Source organism: Equus asinus, chromosome 30 (genome assembly GCF_041296235.1).
Source record: "Equus asinus isolate D_3611 breed Donkey chromosome 30, EquAss-T2T_v2, whole genome shotgun sequence".
Lineage (NCBI taxonomy): Eukaryota > Metazoa > Chordata > Mammalia > Perissodactyla > Equidae > Equus > Equus asinus.
In genome coordinates this window covers 19,786,728-19,802,422 of record NC_091819.1, presented here as the reverse complement: position 1 = coordinate 19,802,422, position 15,695 = coordinate 19,786,728, and the positions used below count along the sequence as shown (strand labels likewise).

At 38.6% G+C, this 15,695-nt stretch overlaps 2 protein-coding genes across 3 annotated transcripts in view; one reads left to right on the top strand and one right to left on the bottom strand.

The window, feature by feature from the left end:
• The window catches only part of LOC123286419 (TATA box-binding protein-associated factor RNA polymerase I subunit A-like), a 95,548-nt gene that overhangs the window by 34,965 nt on the left and 44,888 nt on the right, over nucleotides 1–15,695 (top strand). The window lies entirely within an intron of this gene.
• Nucleotides 1–15,695, bottom strand: part of LOC123286417 (transport and Golgi organization protein 1 homolog) — an 83,341-nt gene that overhangs the window by 59,089 nt on the left and 8,557 nt on the right. The window contains 2 exon segments of the mRNA XM_070501426.1: nucleotides 12,883–13,028; nucleotides 15,115–15,285. Coding sequence (XP_070357527.1) covers nucleotides 12,883–13,028; nucleotides 15,115–15,285 — 317 coding nt within the window.

Below are 15,695 nucleotides of genomic sequence, written 5' to 3'. Positions count from 1 at the left end.
ATTAATGAATTTTGAGAGTTCTTTATATATTCTGGATATAAGTCCCTTATCAGAAAAAGCTTTACAGTGATTCCTTCCTAGTCTGTGGCTTGTCTTTTCATTCACTTAACAGTGGATTTCAAGGGGCAGAAATTTTTATTTTGATCAAGTCCCAATTATCAATTTTTTCTTTTATGAATCATTTGGTATCAAATCTAAGAAATCTTTACCTAACTTTTTTCTAGAAGTTTTATACTTTTAAGTTTTACATTCAGGTCTATGAACCATTTTGAGTTAATTTACGTTTCTCGTGTGAGGTATGGATCAATTTTTTGCACAGGAGTATTTCCAATAGTTCTAGTACCGTTTATTGAAAAGGCTCCCTTTTCTTCGCTTAGTTGTCCTTTCCACCTCTGAAATCCACTGCCATATATGGATCTATCTCTGGGTTGTCTATTCCGATCCAACGGTTTATGTGTCTGTCTTTACACTGATGCCATGCAAACCTAATTACTGTAGCTTTGTGACAAGTCCTGAAATCAGGTCATGCTTATGTTCTTCTAGGTCCTTTGCATTTTCTATTTGAATTGTGGAATCAACTTGTCATTTTCCACCAAAAAGATCCTGCTGGGATTTTGATTGGGATCATGTTGACTCTAGTGATCAAACGGAGGAGCTGAATGATATCTGACATCCTGTTTGTCACAGTGACAATACGATAGCTTAATATGAAGTCTTCTCGCTCATCAACAAGGGATCTCTCCATTTTTAGGTCTTCTTTCATTTCTATTAGCAATATTTTATAGTTTTCAATTTATATGTCTTACAGTTTTGCCAGATTACCCTTAAGTACTTTATATTTTTTGATGCTATTGGACTGGAAACTTTTAAAATTTCAATTTTCACTTATTCATCGCTAGTATATAGAAATACAACTGCTTTTAGATGTTAATCTTTATCTAGCAACCTTACTGAATGCGCTCATTAGCTCCAGTAGCGTTTTTGTAGATTCCATCAGATTTTAATCACAGACATTCAGGTTATCTGCAAATAAAGACAATTCTGCTGTTTCCTTCCCGACCTGGATGCTTTCTGTTTCTTTTTCCTGCCTTAGTGCACCGGCTCCTGCCTTACTGTGCCCACTACAGTGCTGTCTGGAGGCTGTGAGAGTGGACATCCTCGTTCTGATCTTACAGGGAAACAGTCGGTCGTTCACCGTTACCTGTGACGCTGGCTCGAAGTCTTTCAGAGAGGCTATTTGAAGCCCCCTTCCAGTCCTAGTGTGTTGTTTTTTTAAATATCAGTAATCAATGTCGGATTTTTTCAAATCCTTTTTCTGTGTCTGTTGAGCTGAACATACGGATTTTCTTTTCAAAGTTTGTTAACATGTGACTTACACTTATTTTCTAATGTTAAAGAAACCTTGCATTCTTGGATATAGCATACCTGGTCATTATGTATTATCCTTTTTACATACTGTTGGATTTGATCTGCTAAAATTCTGTTTAGAATTTTTGTGCTTATGTTCATAATAGATACCAGTCTATGCTTTTCTTGTTATGTCTTTGGTTTTGTTATGCTAATGCTGGCTTAATACAATCAGCTAGGAAGTATTTTCCCACTCTTCAATTTTCTAGAAGAGTTTGTATAGAATTAGTATTATTTCTTTCTTATACATTTAATTGAATTCACCAGGGAAGCCTTCTGGTCCTGGAGTTTTCTTTGTAGAAAGATTTTTAACTATAAATTCAACTTTTGACTAGTCATAAGGCTATTGAGGTTACCTGTTTCTTCTTGAGCGAGCGTTTGCAATTTGTGTCTTAGATGGAATTTCTTCATTTTGTCTAAATTGTTAAATTAATTGGCATAAATTATTCATATTAGTCCCTCCTCTTTATCATTTTAATATCTGCAGAATCTGTAGTGATGTCCCTCCCTGATTGCTCATATTAGTAATTTGTGTCTCCTCTTTTCTTCTCCTGATCGCTCTGGTTAGAGGTTAATCAATTTTATTAACCTCAAAGAACCAGCTTTTGTTTTCACTCATTTTCCTTGTTTCCTATTTCACCGATTTACACTCTTATGTTTATTTCTTTTCTTCTGCTTCTCAGCCATTAATTTGCTCGTCTTTTTCTAGTCTCTTATAGTGGAAACTGAGGTCACTGATCTGAGACTGCTCTTTTCTAATATATAGATAGTGCTATAAATTTCCAAGCAGTGCTTGAGTGGCACTGCACAAATGTGATTTGTTGTGTTTTCATTTTCATGGAGCTCAAAATACTGATTTCCCTTTTGATTTCTTTGACCCATAAGTTATCTAGAAGTATGTCTTTTATTTACAAATGTCTGGGGATTTTCCAGAGATCTTTCCATCACTGACTTCTAACTTAATTTTATTGTGGCCAGAGAGCATACTTTGTATGATTTGAACCCTTCTATATTTATTGAGACTTATTTTATGGCCCAGAATACGGTTTACCTTGGTAAATGTTCCAACTGTGCTCCACAGGAATTGGTACTCTGCTCTTCTGGGGTAGAGTGTTCCATAAAGGTCAATCGGGTCAAGTTGGTTGCTTATGTTGCTCATACCTTCGAGATCCTTATTGATGTTCTATTAATTATTGAGAGAGGGGTATTGAAATCTCAATTCTAATTGTAGATATTTATATTTTTCTATGTAGTTCTATCAGTTTTTGCTTCATATATTTTGAGGGTCTGTTATTAGGAGCACAAACATTTAGAATTGCTATGTTTTCTTGATTAACTGATTCTTTTATCACTAGAAAATAACTTTATCTCTGGTAATACAGTACTTTGCTCTATAAATCTTCTCTGTTTCATATTAATATAGCCACTCCAGCTTTCATCTGACTAGTATTAGCATGGGAATATCTCTTTAGTTTTAACCCTTTCGTGTCTTTTTATTTAAAGTGTAGTTCTGGTAGGAATCTAGTTGCTTCTTAACTCAGTCTGACTATCTGTGCCCCCCCCCTTTTTTTTTGAGGAAGATTAGCCCTGAGCTAACATCCACCGCCAATCCTCCCCTCTTTTTGTTGAGGAAGATTGGCCCTGAGCTAAAATCCATGCCCATCTTCCTCTATTTTATATGTTGATGGCTGCCATAGCATGACTTGATGAACATTGCTATGTCTGTGCCCAGGATACGAACCAGTGAACCCTGGGCCACTGAAGCGGTAGGCAGAAACTTAATCACTATGCCACCGGGCCAGCCCCCAATCTGTACCTTTTAATTGTGGAATTTACACAATTTCCACTGAAAGTGATTATCAATAGGGTTAAGTTTAAGCCTAGCACTTTCTTTTCTCTCTTTGTCCCATTTGTTCTTTGTTCTCCTTTACCTCTTACTCTGCCTTCTTTTGGATCAGCTGAGTCTTTTAATGATTCTAATTTATCTCCTTTATTGACTTATTAGCTATAACTATTTTGTAATTTTAGTGGTTACTTTTGGGTTTATAGCATACAACTTTAGGTTATCACACTCTCCCTTCATGTGATACTATACTACTTCATGTTTATAAGAACTTTACAAGTTATTACTGTTTCTCCCTCTCCTGACGATTGTTGTAATACCTTTTACTTTTACATATTTTACATATTTTCTAAACCCCATACTACATTGATAATATTTTTCTTTAAACAGTAAGTTAACTTTTAAGGATATTTAAATAATAAGATAATGGTTTTTATATATTTACCCCTATGATTACCATATCTGGCATTCTTTACTCCTTTGTGTAACTCCCTTATTTCCGTCTGTTGTCATTTGCCTTATGCCTAAAGGTCCTCCTTTATCGTTTCTTATAGTGCAGGTGTGCTGGTAAATTTGTTCAGCTCTTGCATGTTGGAAAAACAGCTTCATTTAATCTTTGTTTTTGAAAAATACTTGTTGGCTATGATATCATAGGTCAACAGTATTCTTCTTCAAGTATATTAAAAGATATTCTCCTACCGTATTCTCCTATACCTTGTTTCTGACAAGGAATCTGATGTCAACCTTATCTTAGTTTCTACGTAAAGCGTCTTTTTTCTGACTGCTTTTAAGATTGCTCTTTATCACTTATTTTGAGCAATATGATTATGAAATGCATTGGTAGTCTTTCTCATGCTTCTATGCTTGGGTTTCATTGAATTTCTTGAATCTATGGGTCTACAGTTTTCATAAATTTTGCAAAAACTCTAGTTGTTATTTCCTTAAATAGTTTTCTGAATGCCTCTTCTATCCTCTCCTCCAGGAATTCCAGTTACACACTTATTAGGGTGCTTGAAATAGTGTATCACAGCTCACTGATGATGTGTTCATTTTTCTTGAGTCTTTTTTCCCCATGTGTTTTATTTTAGACAGCTTCTATTGCTATGTCTTCAAGTTCACTAAACTTTTCATCTGCTGTGTCTAGTCTAGCATTAATCCCACCCACTATATTTATCATCTCTAGCACTGTAATTTTCATATCTTAAAGTTTGATTTCGGTCTTTTTTTTTACATATCTTTCATGTCTCTACTTAACATTTTTAAAATCTGAAATATAGTAATAATAACTTTTAATATCCTTGCCTAATTCTAACATCTCTGGTAGTTTTTGGTTGGTTTTGATGAGCTGATTTTCCTCATCATGGGTCATATTTTCATGCCTATGCCTGGTCATCTTGGATTGGATGCCATATGTTCTAAACAAATGTGACTGTTACGTGTCAACTTGACTGATCACAGGGTACCCAGATTAAACCCTACCTTTGAGTGTGTCTGTGAGAGTGTACAAGATGAGATTAGCATTTGAATCAATGGACTCAGTAAAGTAGACTGCCTTCCCCAATGTGGGTGGGCATCATCCAATCTCTTGAGGGATTCACCCCTTCCTGCCTGATTGCTTGATCCGGGATGTTGACGTTCTACCTTTGGTGCTCCTGGTTCTCAGGCCTTCAGACCCAGGCTGGAATCTATGTCATCAGTTCCCCTGGTTCTCAGGCCTTGGGTCTCTATCTGAATTACACCACCAGCTTTCCTGGGTCTCTAGCTTGGATATAGCAGATTGTGGGACTTCCCAGCCTCCATTTGTGTTATGTCAACTCCTTCTAATAAACGTCTTCCTATCTATGACCTATTGGTTCTGTTTCTCTAGGGAACCCTGAACAATACAACAAACATTCTTTAGCTTTGTTCCAGGAGTTAGGCAAATTACTGGGAAACAGTTTGATTCTTTTGGGTCTTGCTTTTAAGATTTGTTAGGCAAGACAGGAGCAACATTTAGTCTGAGGTGAGACCCTTCTGAGTACTCTACCCAATTTCCCTAGAATTACAACGGATTATTCTTGGCCCTGTGTCTGGGGCTCTTCCCTCTAATCGCTTAAAGGGTTTCTCTGACCTTGGGTAGTTTGGTCACACTCATGTGCTAATCAAAACTCTGCAGAACAGTCAAAGGGGACCTTTCACAGATTGCCAGCTCTCTGTGTGGCTCTCCCCTCTTGGTACCCGACCCTGTGAACTCTAGCTGCCTTGCCTTGCCTGGACTCTCAGCTCCACCTCTTCAACTCAGGGTTCCTCCTTTCTGTGCCACAAGCTGAGAACCCTCTCAATGCAGTAAGCTGGGATTTAACTTTAGGGCTCGTGGCATCAGTTCCCTATCTTTCTAGAATTACTGTCCTTTGTGTTAACTGATGTCCAGTGTCTTGAAAACTGTTGCTTCATTTACTTTGTGTTTTTTTCCTTTTATTTGTTTCAGTAAGGAAGGTAAAGCTAATACTTACAAATCCATCTTGGCAGGATGTGGAAATAATTTGCTTATTCTTTAATGATAGGATAGATAATAAAATTAATTTTAAAAATTACCTGTAGAGGAGGATAACAACAGATTGGACGGAACTAGGACAAAAGCTAGACTTCTCTGAATAGACCAGGTTTTACAAATTGATTTTGGATCTTGTAAATGTGTTAGATAATTATAAAGCAAAAAAATCTGTAAAAGCAATCCCTAAAAACTGAAAGCAAAAATGAAACAATAAACCTGCTGTGTATCAAGCTGGTGGCAGGACAACAGAAAGGAATTATTTCAAGCATACCCTAGTGGGATAAAGCTTAAACACAAAAATATTTTCAATAACATATTGTTGGCAATAGTGTTGATATTCGTATTTTTAATAATGTTCTGTGAATATTGTAAAATAAGGTAAATAAATACTTATGTTGATGTCATTGAAAACTGGGATTTCCAACACTGGAGAAAGAAAACACAAATGTAAGAGAGACGAGATTAAGTAAAATTCCTCAGCATCCTGAATTTTGACTGGGAGTATCCATATGGCATCATGATGAATAGTCACACAAAAAAATCCCCGCTTATTTCCTAGCTTTGTTCTCTGAAAAGGTCTAGAAATCATGGCCAACTCAAAAGCAATAAGCAATCTTAGTACCCAGAATGTAGTCTCTAAATACCATTTCCCATTAAAAGAAACCAGGGCTTCTTAGAGAAATAGCTCCTTCAAGATCTGGGTAGGAACATCTTGTCACACTAGAAAGCAAAGAAGGTATCAATCACCACTAGCTGCTATCAAAAGCGCCCAGGAGCCAAGCTGAAGAGACTCCCATTAGCCAAAAATGGAAGAAATCGAGCATCAATAAGAAGAATAACTACAGTGGATTGAAACACACCAAATATTTTTAAATCCATGACATCATAATGATTCTTAGAAAAGAATGAGAAGAAACACACACAACATAAAACCCTTGGGGCATATTGGATAATGCCAGGAAGACAACTTATTATTTTGAGAACTATTTAAATAGAAAGAATCAAATATTTATACTGTCCTAACTATACAAACCAAATCCCAGTGTAAAGAATACTTGATTCCAAGTTTCTCTTTGTAGAAGTATCCCAGACTTGAAAGGAAGCAGGAACAATATAATCAGACTATCACCATTCTGCAGCCTGTAACATATTAACAGATCTACTCAACATCACCAATGACCAGTAACATCAAAAACGAGGGACATCTAGATATCAGATGCCTCCTGATGGAAATACACAACATCTCCTAATAAGTATTCTTGCCAAACAAAATGGAACCTGAATCTGACTATCAATGAGACTACAACTCCCAGAAAATATAAAGAACCAGAGAATCACATTCAATTACACCAGGGGGATGTAGTTAGCAAAATCCAGACCATGATATCCCGTAGGAGCCAAACAAACTAGTTTCTTAAGTGAATACATTGCAACAACAACAAACAAACAAAGGAAAAATCTATAGTTGGAGTAATTGGTATGATATTTGTCCTCCCACTGAAAAAAACTAGAAAACTGGACAAAATGTAGGGGAAAAAACTGTTTTTCAGATAGAGAACAACAGGCAGCACACAGCTGTGACCCCTGAGAGAAGGGAAACAAATGAGGTGAGCCCAATGATCACCCCACTTTCTACCTGGAGGCACTTTCTAGACCTCAGTATGGGCAGGGAGAACCCAAGCAGAGTACCCCAATCTCACAGAGGCGGTGGAGAACAGAGTTGTGCAGACTGAGGTACTTGAAATATGTAGGGAAAGGCACCAGAAAGATGGGAATTCTAAAGAAAAAGAGTTCCAGAAATCCACAAGGGGGTCGCCTTCAATCTTGGGCTGAATTCAAAGCAGCACCTGTGTAAAGTGAGATTCCTTGAGGATGGGCAGAAAACAACTATAGACGAAAAGAACAACTGCCAGGAAACTGGAAGCTGAACAATTCCCAGCATTAGCACAGGACTGGGAGACATTTGTATTCCAGCTAGTCAGCGTGAACTGATCTCGCTGAATGCTCAAGGTATTCAGTAGATCCCAGAAGAATCACACCTTAGTAGTAGGGCTACACTAGCTCGAGAGGAAAGACCACTGTAGGCACCTCCCTAACAAATCTTTAAAATAAGAATGGGAAGGATCAAGCTGATCCACAAGTAACAACCTAGCCAAACAAACTTCAATGCTTTTTAAAGGAAGTCACTAAAATCCAGGCACTCAACCATGTAACATTAACAGTGGCTAGCATGCAAAAAAAAAAAATTACTAGACATGCAAAAAAAATCAGGAAAATGTATCCCATGAGTAGGAGATAAATCAATCTATAAAACAGACCAAGAAACTGCAACAGAGATGACATAATTAATCAGCTTAGAAGGGCTTTAACAGCACTATTATGAATACTATATTTAAGAATTAAAAAAAAAACCATGACCATTTCTCTCTTCATTCTCATGAAAAGAGAAATGCAAGATATAAAATAGGACTAAGTGGAACTTTTAAAGCTAAAAAATAAAATATCAGAAATGAAAAATTCACTTGATGGGCTTAACAGCACATCAGATACTACAAAAGAAAAGATCGGTGAACTTGAAGACAGCAACAGGAACTATCTAAACTGAAGCAAAGACATAAAAAGACTGAAAAACAAGAACAAAAAACAACAGAGCCTCAGTGACCTGTGGAACTACATAAAGTGGTCTAACATATGTGTCATTAGAGTCCCAGAAGGAGAAGCAAGGGAAGAGGAACACAAAAAAATCTGAAGAAATAATGTGAAAATTCATAGAATTGTACATAGAAAGGGTGAATTTTACTAGATGTTATGATGCTTTAATTAACTTGACTTTTAAAAAAGGTGTGTTTATTCACAGATGGCATGATCATCTGCACAGAGAATCCTATGAAATCTACAAAAAATCCACCCTAGAACTCATAAGTAAATTAAGTAAGGTAGTAAGACACAAGAAGGTCAATATATAAAAATCAACTGTATTTCTACCTATCGGCAAAAAACAACTGTAAATAAAATGTAAAAAAGATACTATTTACAACATCATCAAACCAACGTAATACGCTGTCATACATAAAATACTATGCATAAAACCTGTACACTGACAACTACAAAACACTGTTGAGAGAAATTAAAGAAGATCAAAATGAATGTAAAGATGAACTTACTTCTTGGATTAGGAGCCTTACTATTTGTTAATATCACTTCTTCCCAAACTCATCTCTAGATTCAACATAATAACAATCGAAATCTCAGCATGCTTTTTTGTAGAAATTGGTAAGCTGATTCTAAAATTTATTTGGAAATGCAAAGGAACTGAAATAGCCAAAACAATTTTACAAGAGAACTGTCCGATTGCAAGACTTACTATAAAGCTACGGGAATCAAAAAAGTGTGGCATTATCCTAGGATAGCAATAGAGATCGATGGAACAGATTAGAGTCCAGAAATTGACATACATGGTCAATTGATTTCAACTCAAGGTGCCAAGGTAATTTGAAAGGGAAAGAAATGACATGGGAGCAACTGGATATGCATTCTAAGAAAAAATGAAACTTGACACCAATCACAAAAATTAACTCAAAATGGAACACAGACCAAAACATGAAAGGCATAACTATATATAACTGCAAGAAGAAAATGTGAGAAGATATTTGAATCACTGGAATTGCCTGAGATTCCTTAGGCAGGAAACAAAAAGCACTAACCATAAAAGTAAAAATTAATAAAATGGTGTTCATCAAAATTTGTTCTTCAAAAGACAAGGTTAAGAAATTGACAGGCCAAGCCATAAACTGGAAGAAATTATTTGCAATATATATCTGACAACAGACTTGTACCCAAAATATATGAAGACCTCTTAGACCTTAATATTTAGAAGGAAAACGCCAAGTTTAAAAAAGAGCAAAAGAGGGGCCGGCCTGGTGGTGCAGAACTTAAGTGTGCACGTTCCGCTTCGGCAGCCCGGGGTTCGCCGGTTCGGATCCCGGGTGCGGACATGGCATCACTTGGCAAGCCATGCTATGGTAGGCGTCCCACATATAAAGTAGAGGAAGATGAGCGAGGATGTTAGCTCAGGGCCAATCTTCCTCAAAAAAAAAAAATGGGTAAAAGATTTGAACAACTCTTTCACACATGAACACACAAAGAATTATGGCCACATGAAAAAGTGCTCACCACCATAAATCATCAGGGAATAATTAAAACCATAAAGACATGCCCACTGGAACAGCTACAATGTAAGACTGGTAATACCACCTGTTAGCAAATATTTGACCTACTGGAAGTCTCATAAAATGTTACAGTCACTTTGGCAACTGTTTGGCAGTTTCTCCTAAGTAAGATAAAACAATCTTACCATATGACTGGGCAGTTTCACTCCGAAGTATGAGTCCATTTATAACTATAATTCTACAACAGCAAAAACTACTCTGCAGTGAAAAAGTTTTCTCAGTGGTTGCCTGGATCAGGTGCAGAGGGGGACATGCTGGGAAGGCATATGAGGAAACTTTTTTTCAATGAAGCAGATGTTCCATATCTTAGTTTTGGTTGTTTTTACATGGGTGTACACATTTGCTAAAACTCACTGAGCTGTATTTCTAAAATGTGTATGTTTGACTGTATGCAATTTATATCTGATTAAAGTTGATTTAAGACATGTATCAACCTATTCTAACATTTGGACCTCAAGAAGATCCTGATCTGAATAAGAACAATTTTTAAAAGGAGGGGAGGGGATTCTGAATGTGCCAAATATTGGGCGATATTAAGCAATTACTATTAAGCTGGGTGATGGGCCCATGGGTTCATTTTACTAGTCTCTCTGCTTTCATATGTTCGAAATTTTCCATGATAAAACACTTGAAAAAAATTAAAGCATAACTTCAACTATTTAAAGGATTACTATGTAGAAAAGGAATTAGATTCTATGAGAAGAAATCACATGGAGGAAAATTTGGAGTCAACATAAGAATGAACTAGCCAAGAGAACAATGACTAGCCTTGTAGGGCAGGTTGTTCACACTAGGAATTGTCGATGCCCAGACCTCATAACTACTTGTTGGGGCTACAGGAGAGGAAATGACTGCAATTAGTGAGAAGTTGGACCAGGTCTCTTCCAACCTAAGATTCCATTAACTCTTGATCTATGAATCTGACTTCTGGTGCAGTTTTCCCAATCAAGTCAGCACCCCATTACTCTCCAGCCATATCAAATAATTATCTATACTAGTTATTTGATAGTTCACAAAAACTATTTCATATGTTTCCCATTTTCCTAATTTTCATATATATATGATATGTCCTTTTCTTAAGCCTTTCAGAAACCAGAATTATGCTTTATACCTCTTGGAATCTTCAATTCCTAGCACAATACTCTCTGTACACACTGGGCCATCTAAATGCTTTCTGGCCAATACCTTTCAAAACAATGCTACTTTGTAACACTGGCCCCCTTCTCTTGCCATTCATGTCTGTGTCTTCTCCCACCAAGCAGAGAACATATCCCATACCACATCTGTGTCCCCAAACCCAGGCCTAGAACAGGGCTCTGTGCATATCCACAAACAAAATGAATAAAGAATTCCTCCCACATCTGGAGGCTGTTGAATTTTTGAAGTGATCACTCATTCTGATAACCAGATTCCACTCCTGAGACTGCCTTAATCACTGAAAATTTCATTATTCGAACTGCACGGGTCAGACACACCTTCACCCCAGTGGCTGCCACCACTGCCAACAATGGAGAAAACTAAAAGACGGTTTGGTTTTCCTCCATCTTTCCTATCCTGGTGGCCTTTCTCCTGAATTCCCCAGGTATTCCATGTCTTTATATCGCCCTCTGACCATCCGAATGAGGAGGTGGCAGGTGATGAGACCCTACACAACACAGGTACTGCACTAGACACTTTACGTTAGCAACTCATTTAACTCTTACAACACTTAAAGTGGGTACCGTCTGCATTTAAAGATGAAGACGCTGAGATTCCAAGTCTGCAATTTGCCCACACTTCTAAGTGATGAATCTGGGGTTCAAAATGCTCAAGACTCACGCATTTTACAGAACAAAATATAACCCTCTTTCCTACACAAGTCTTGAAGTAACAGAATCTAGAGGAAAAAAATATTTTTGTTGCGGAAGATACTTTGTCTACAGCTCCAAGGGCAACTCGGCCTCCAGTTTCTGGAGGCTTGCTCATTCCCATAATTCATCAAGAAAAACATCCAATTTCAACAAGTACCACAAGGGGGAGCTAAGTCCTAAAAAGCTTAGATAAGTTTCTAGACAGATGAAATGTCTCATTTGGATCATGACTCCCTTTAGAAAGATAAATCTGAATAAATGTTCTGCCATAAGTGACTCTTTCTAAGAAACAAATCTGACCATATCCCTTTCCTGCTTACAACCTTCAAAGGAGCCTTCCCAAACAGTCTAACGTCACTCATCCTGATATACGACTTCCTTCATGGTCGCCCATCTCCCTCCAAAAGACCACCCGCCTCTAACTCTACACTTCAACAACACCAACACCTCCCCGGGCTTCCCCAGATAACCTTTTCTGCACGCCTCCATCCATCTGAACATCTTATTTCTTCTGTCTGACTGCACACCGCCCCCATCTCCACCAGCCCTTCTCTTCAACAATAAACTTCACAGCAAACACCGTCGGTCCTTCAGCTCTGCTCAGAACACGTCTCAGCTAACTTCTGACCTTCTTGGAGCATCCTCCCACCACAGTGAATCAATTAACTCAACATATCGTTCTCCTATCAGGGAAATACTTCCCTTTCGGCCCATAGCATATTAGGTTTCCAGGGAACGTCTCTATCACCTTGGTAGACAAAGCTTCTTGAAGGGAAGAACCACGTTTACAGGGGCGTGTGTGCCCAGCTCTGGCACACAGCAAATCCTCTTCAAATGCCAAAAATGCCAAACCAAACTAAGAACCCATCAGAGCCACAGACCTGTGGCTTGTTTCAGGGGCTATCGTGAAAGGATCAGGAGCAATGTTCATAGAGACAGTTCAAGTCCTCCCCTCATGCTCAAAATCAACTGAACAACTGTGATAACACTCTCTGAAGAAACTATGTATGTCAAACTTACCATGTTAGTTAAATAAAACATGAATGAATATATTAAAAGAATTGCATTTTCCCAAGGTGTGGCACTCGTCGCTTCTTCAGCCTTCGTTTCTCGCTGCTTTCTAGGATCAACAGCATTGACAGGAGTGCGCTTGGTTGTAATTATGCCTTAAATTGAGGGGGGAAAACTACTGTTTTATTTTGTGCTTCAGAATAAGAATTGTTTCTCTTCATTTTAAACATTTGTAGAGTGAACACGAAATATTAGTCACTGTGCCTGGACACATGGTTCTCCTGAAGACAATTATATAGAAAAAAATTCAGAGTCCCCATTAGAGCTGTCACATCCTTCAATTATAAAAGGAACACATCTCCAGGCCACTCTACCCCTGACTAGTCTCCTCCGTCACGCCCCGGCAACGCCACTGCTATCTGAACAATATTTACTTGGGAATTGAGAAAGCAGAATTTTATGCTTTTTCCATAAACACACAGTCACATTTAAGAAACATTTATTTAGTGTGGTGAAGCAGTGTATTTGAAACTTCAGGCAAACAATGAGAAAGTTCGCAGACCTGAAGGCGGGGGGCACCAGTGCTTAGCACAGTGTCTGGCACCTGCAGGCACTCCAGAGTTGCTTACTGAATGGCGGAATGACAGCGACACAAAACAGAATATGGTAAATGCCAAAGGGACAAAAAGGAACTGCTTACAGGGTGGGGCCTGGCTTGCAGCTCTGTGGAAGAGGCAGAATTTCAGCTCTACCTGAAAGGATTTCCACAGGAGGAGGTGGTAGGGAGAGGATTTCAGTATGAGTTAGTTGGGTCTGGGGCACGTCTTATAGACAGCTAGGAGTCCGAGAAGCGATTAGTGAGAAGCTGGACTGGCTCCTCTCAGGCCTCTTCCAACCCTGAGGTCCCATCCACTCCTGATCCACGACTCTGACCTCGGGTGAAGTCGTCCCAGTCAGGTCAGACCTCAGCACCTGAGATGCACGAAGGGACACTCGGGAAGATGAGCCTGTACAGGTAGTTGACGTCATTTTGCAGTGGAACTTACAGGACAGGGCAAAAGGTCTGTTTTCTATTCTGCCAGCAGAATTTTTCCTACCCCTGAAAGTTTTTGAGCAAGAGAATAACAAGTTCTTAATGGTGTATGACTCATGTTCGACAAGCAGAACCTTTGTGAGTTACAAAAATTTAGAAGTAGAGAGTATTATATATAAAGTAATATCCTCTGGAACACAGGAGACCTCCGATATGTCATTTCTTCTCAAATTAGCTGACCTCCTCTCCTTGCCATGACTTCTCCTAAACTTTACAAGGGCGCAGGAGGTACAGCCCAGTGCAGCCAGGCCTTGCGGTCTCACAGGCTAATGCAATACCGAAGGTTATAGAACGTAATCTCTAAAAACACAACATCAGTAATGATGTCATAACACCATATCGGACAGACAAAATAAAAATCAGCTGTCCTTCTGATTTACTGGTAAAATGAGTAAGCTACACAAAAATTAGAAAGCTGTTGATATCATTATTGGGGTGGTATTTTATTTTATTTTATTTTTAAAACAACTTTCTCAATTCAAATGAAATGAGTTGCTTTCCCACTGGATGTTTTCTGTGCTCAGTCTACAGTGGACTATTACATACTGAAAAGTTCTGCAGTTTCCTATAACCTTATAGTATAAAGACACCTAGACATAAATATCTCCTCCACTGTTTTAAAAAAGTTTTTATCTTGTCCAGGTAGCAAATTAACAAGAGAACTGAGCGACATGTGTTCTACTGGGGAGGGGCGGTGGAATGGGGGGAAAACACAGAATTTGTGAGTTTTAGAGCAGTGGTTCTCCAACTTTAACTTCCAATAGCTCCGAATTTCCTGGAGGGCTTGTTAAACACAGATTTCTGGTCTCCACCCACAGAGTTTCTGATGCTTGTGGGCTGGTTGAAAACTACTGTTTGGGAGCATAACGCTTTGTAAGAAGAACACTTTAGATTGAAATTATCTGCACAGGCTAATGACAGCCAATCACTGGCGTGTAGCTTAGTTACAGTCTCTGGCCTGTTTCCTATTATTGATCTCCACCCGTCTTCACTTCTGCTTTTCTCTGTGAGTTCTGGGATTTCTTATTTTTTTAAACCCATTCATAGCTGTATTATTCCCCTCTGTTTCCTACCTTTAACAAGGAATCTCCTAGCAGCTCTCCTTTACAATAAGCCTCTACTTTGTAGAGAAAATCAGCAAGCTTTACCTGGGTGTATGTCTTTCTCAGTATTCGGCTTCTGTGACATTTCTGAGGTACCCACGTCACTAGTCGTGGGTTGATCCAATTGATCCAAGCAGCTGGGCTCTTCAGGAATCTCTGTTTTAAGATCTTCTGTGTCCTCTTGTGAGAAATCATCTTCAAGCGGTGGTGGGATGTCTACGGGGAAGAAGAAGGCATTGGGCTGGCAAAGCTTGATGACGCTCCCCATTCAGCTCCTCCCACTGAGCAGCACCCCCTCATCGTACAAGTCCAGGACCCCCTACTACTGCCCTTGGGTGCTGGCAGCCCGGGCAGCACAACTGGGCAGGGAAATCAGGGTTTCCATTGCTTTTGTCTCACTTCACAGACGGCTAATCTACAGAATAAAATTTACAAAGAAACCCTTATTCCAAAGCATTCCATAAAGATAGATATTTACAGTAGGGACTCCAATAACCTAACTTCCCTTGGCAAATCAACATACACCCACAAGGATAAATGTACAAGAGAGAATTTCAGTCAAGAGCAGAAATAGGAAGCATCTATTTTACACAGTAATGCCATGAACTCTTTCCTACACAGGTGTG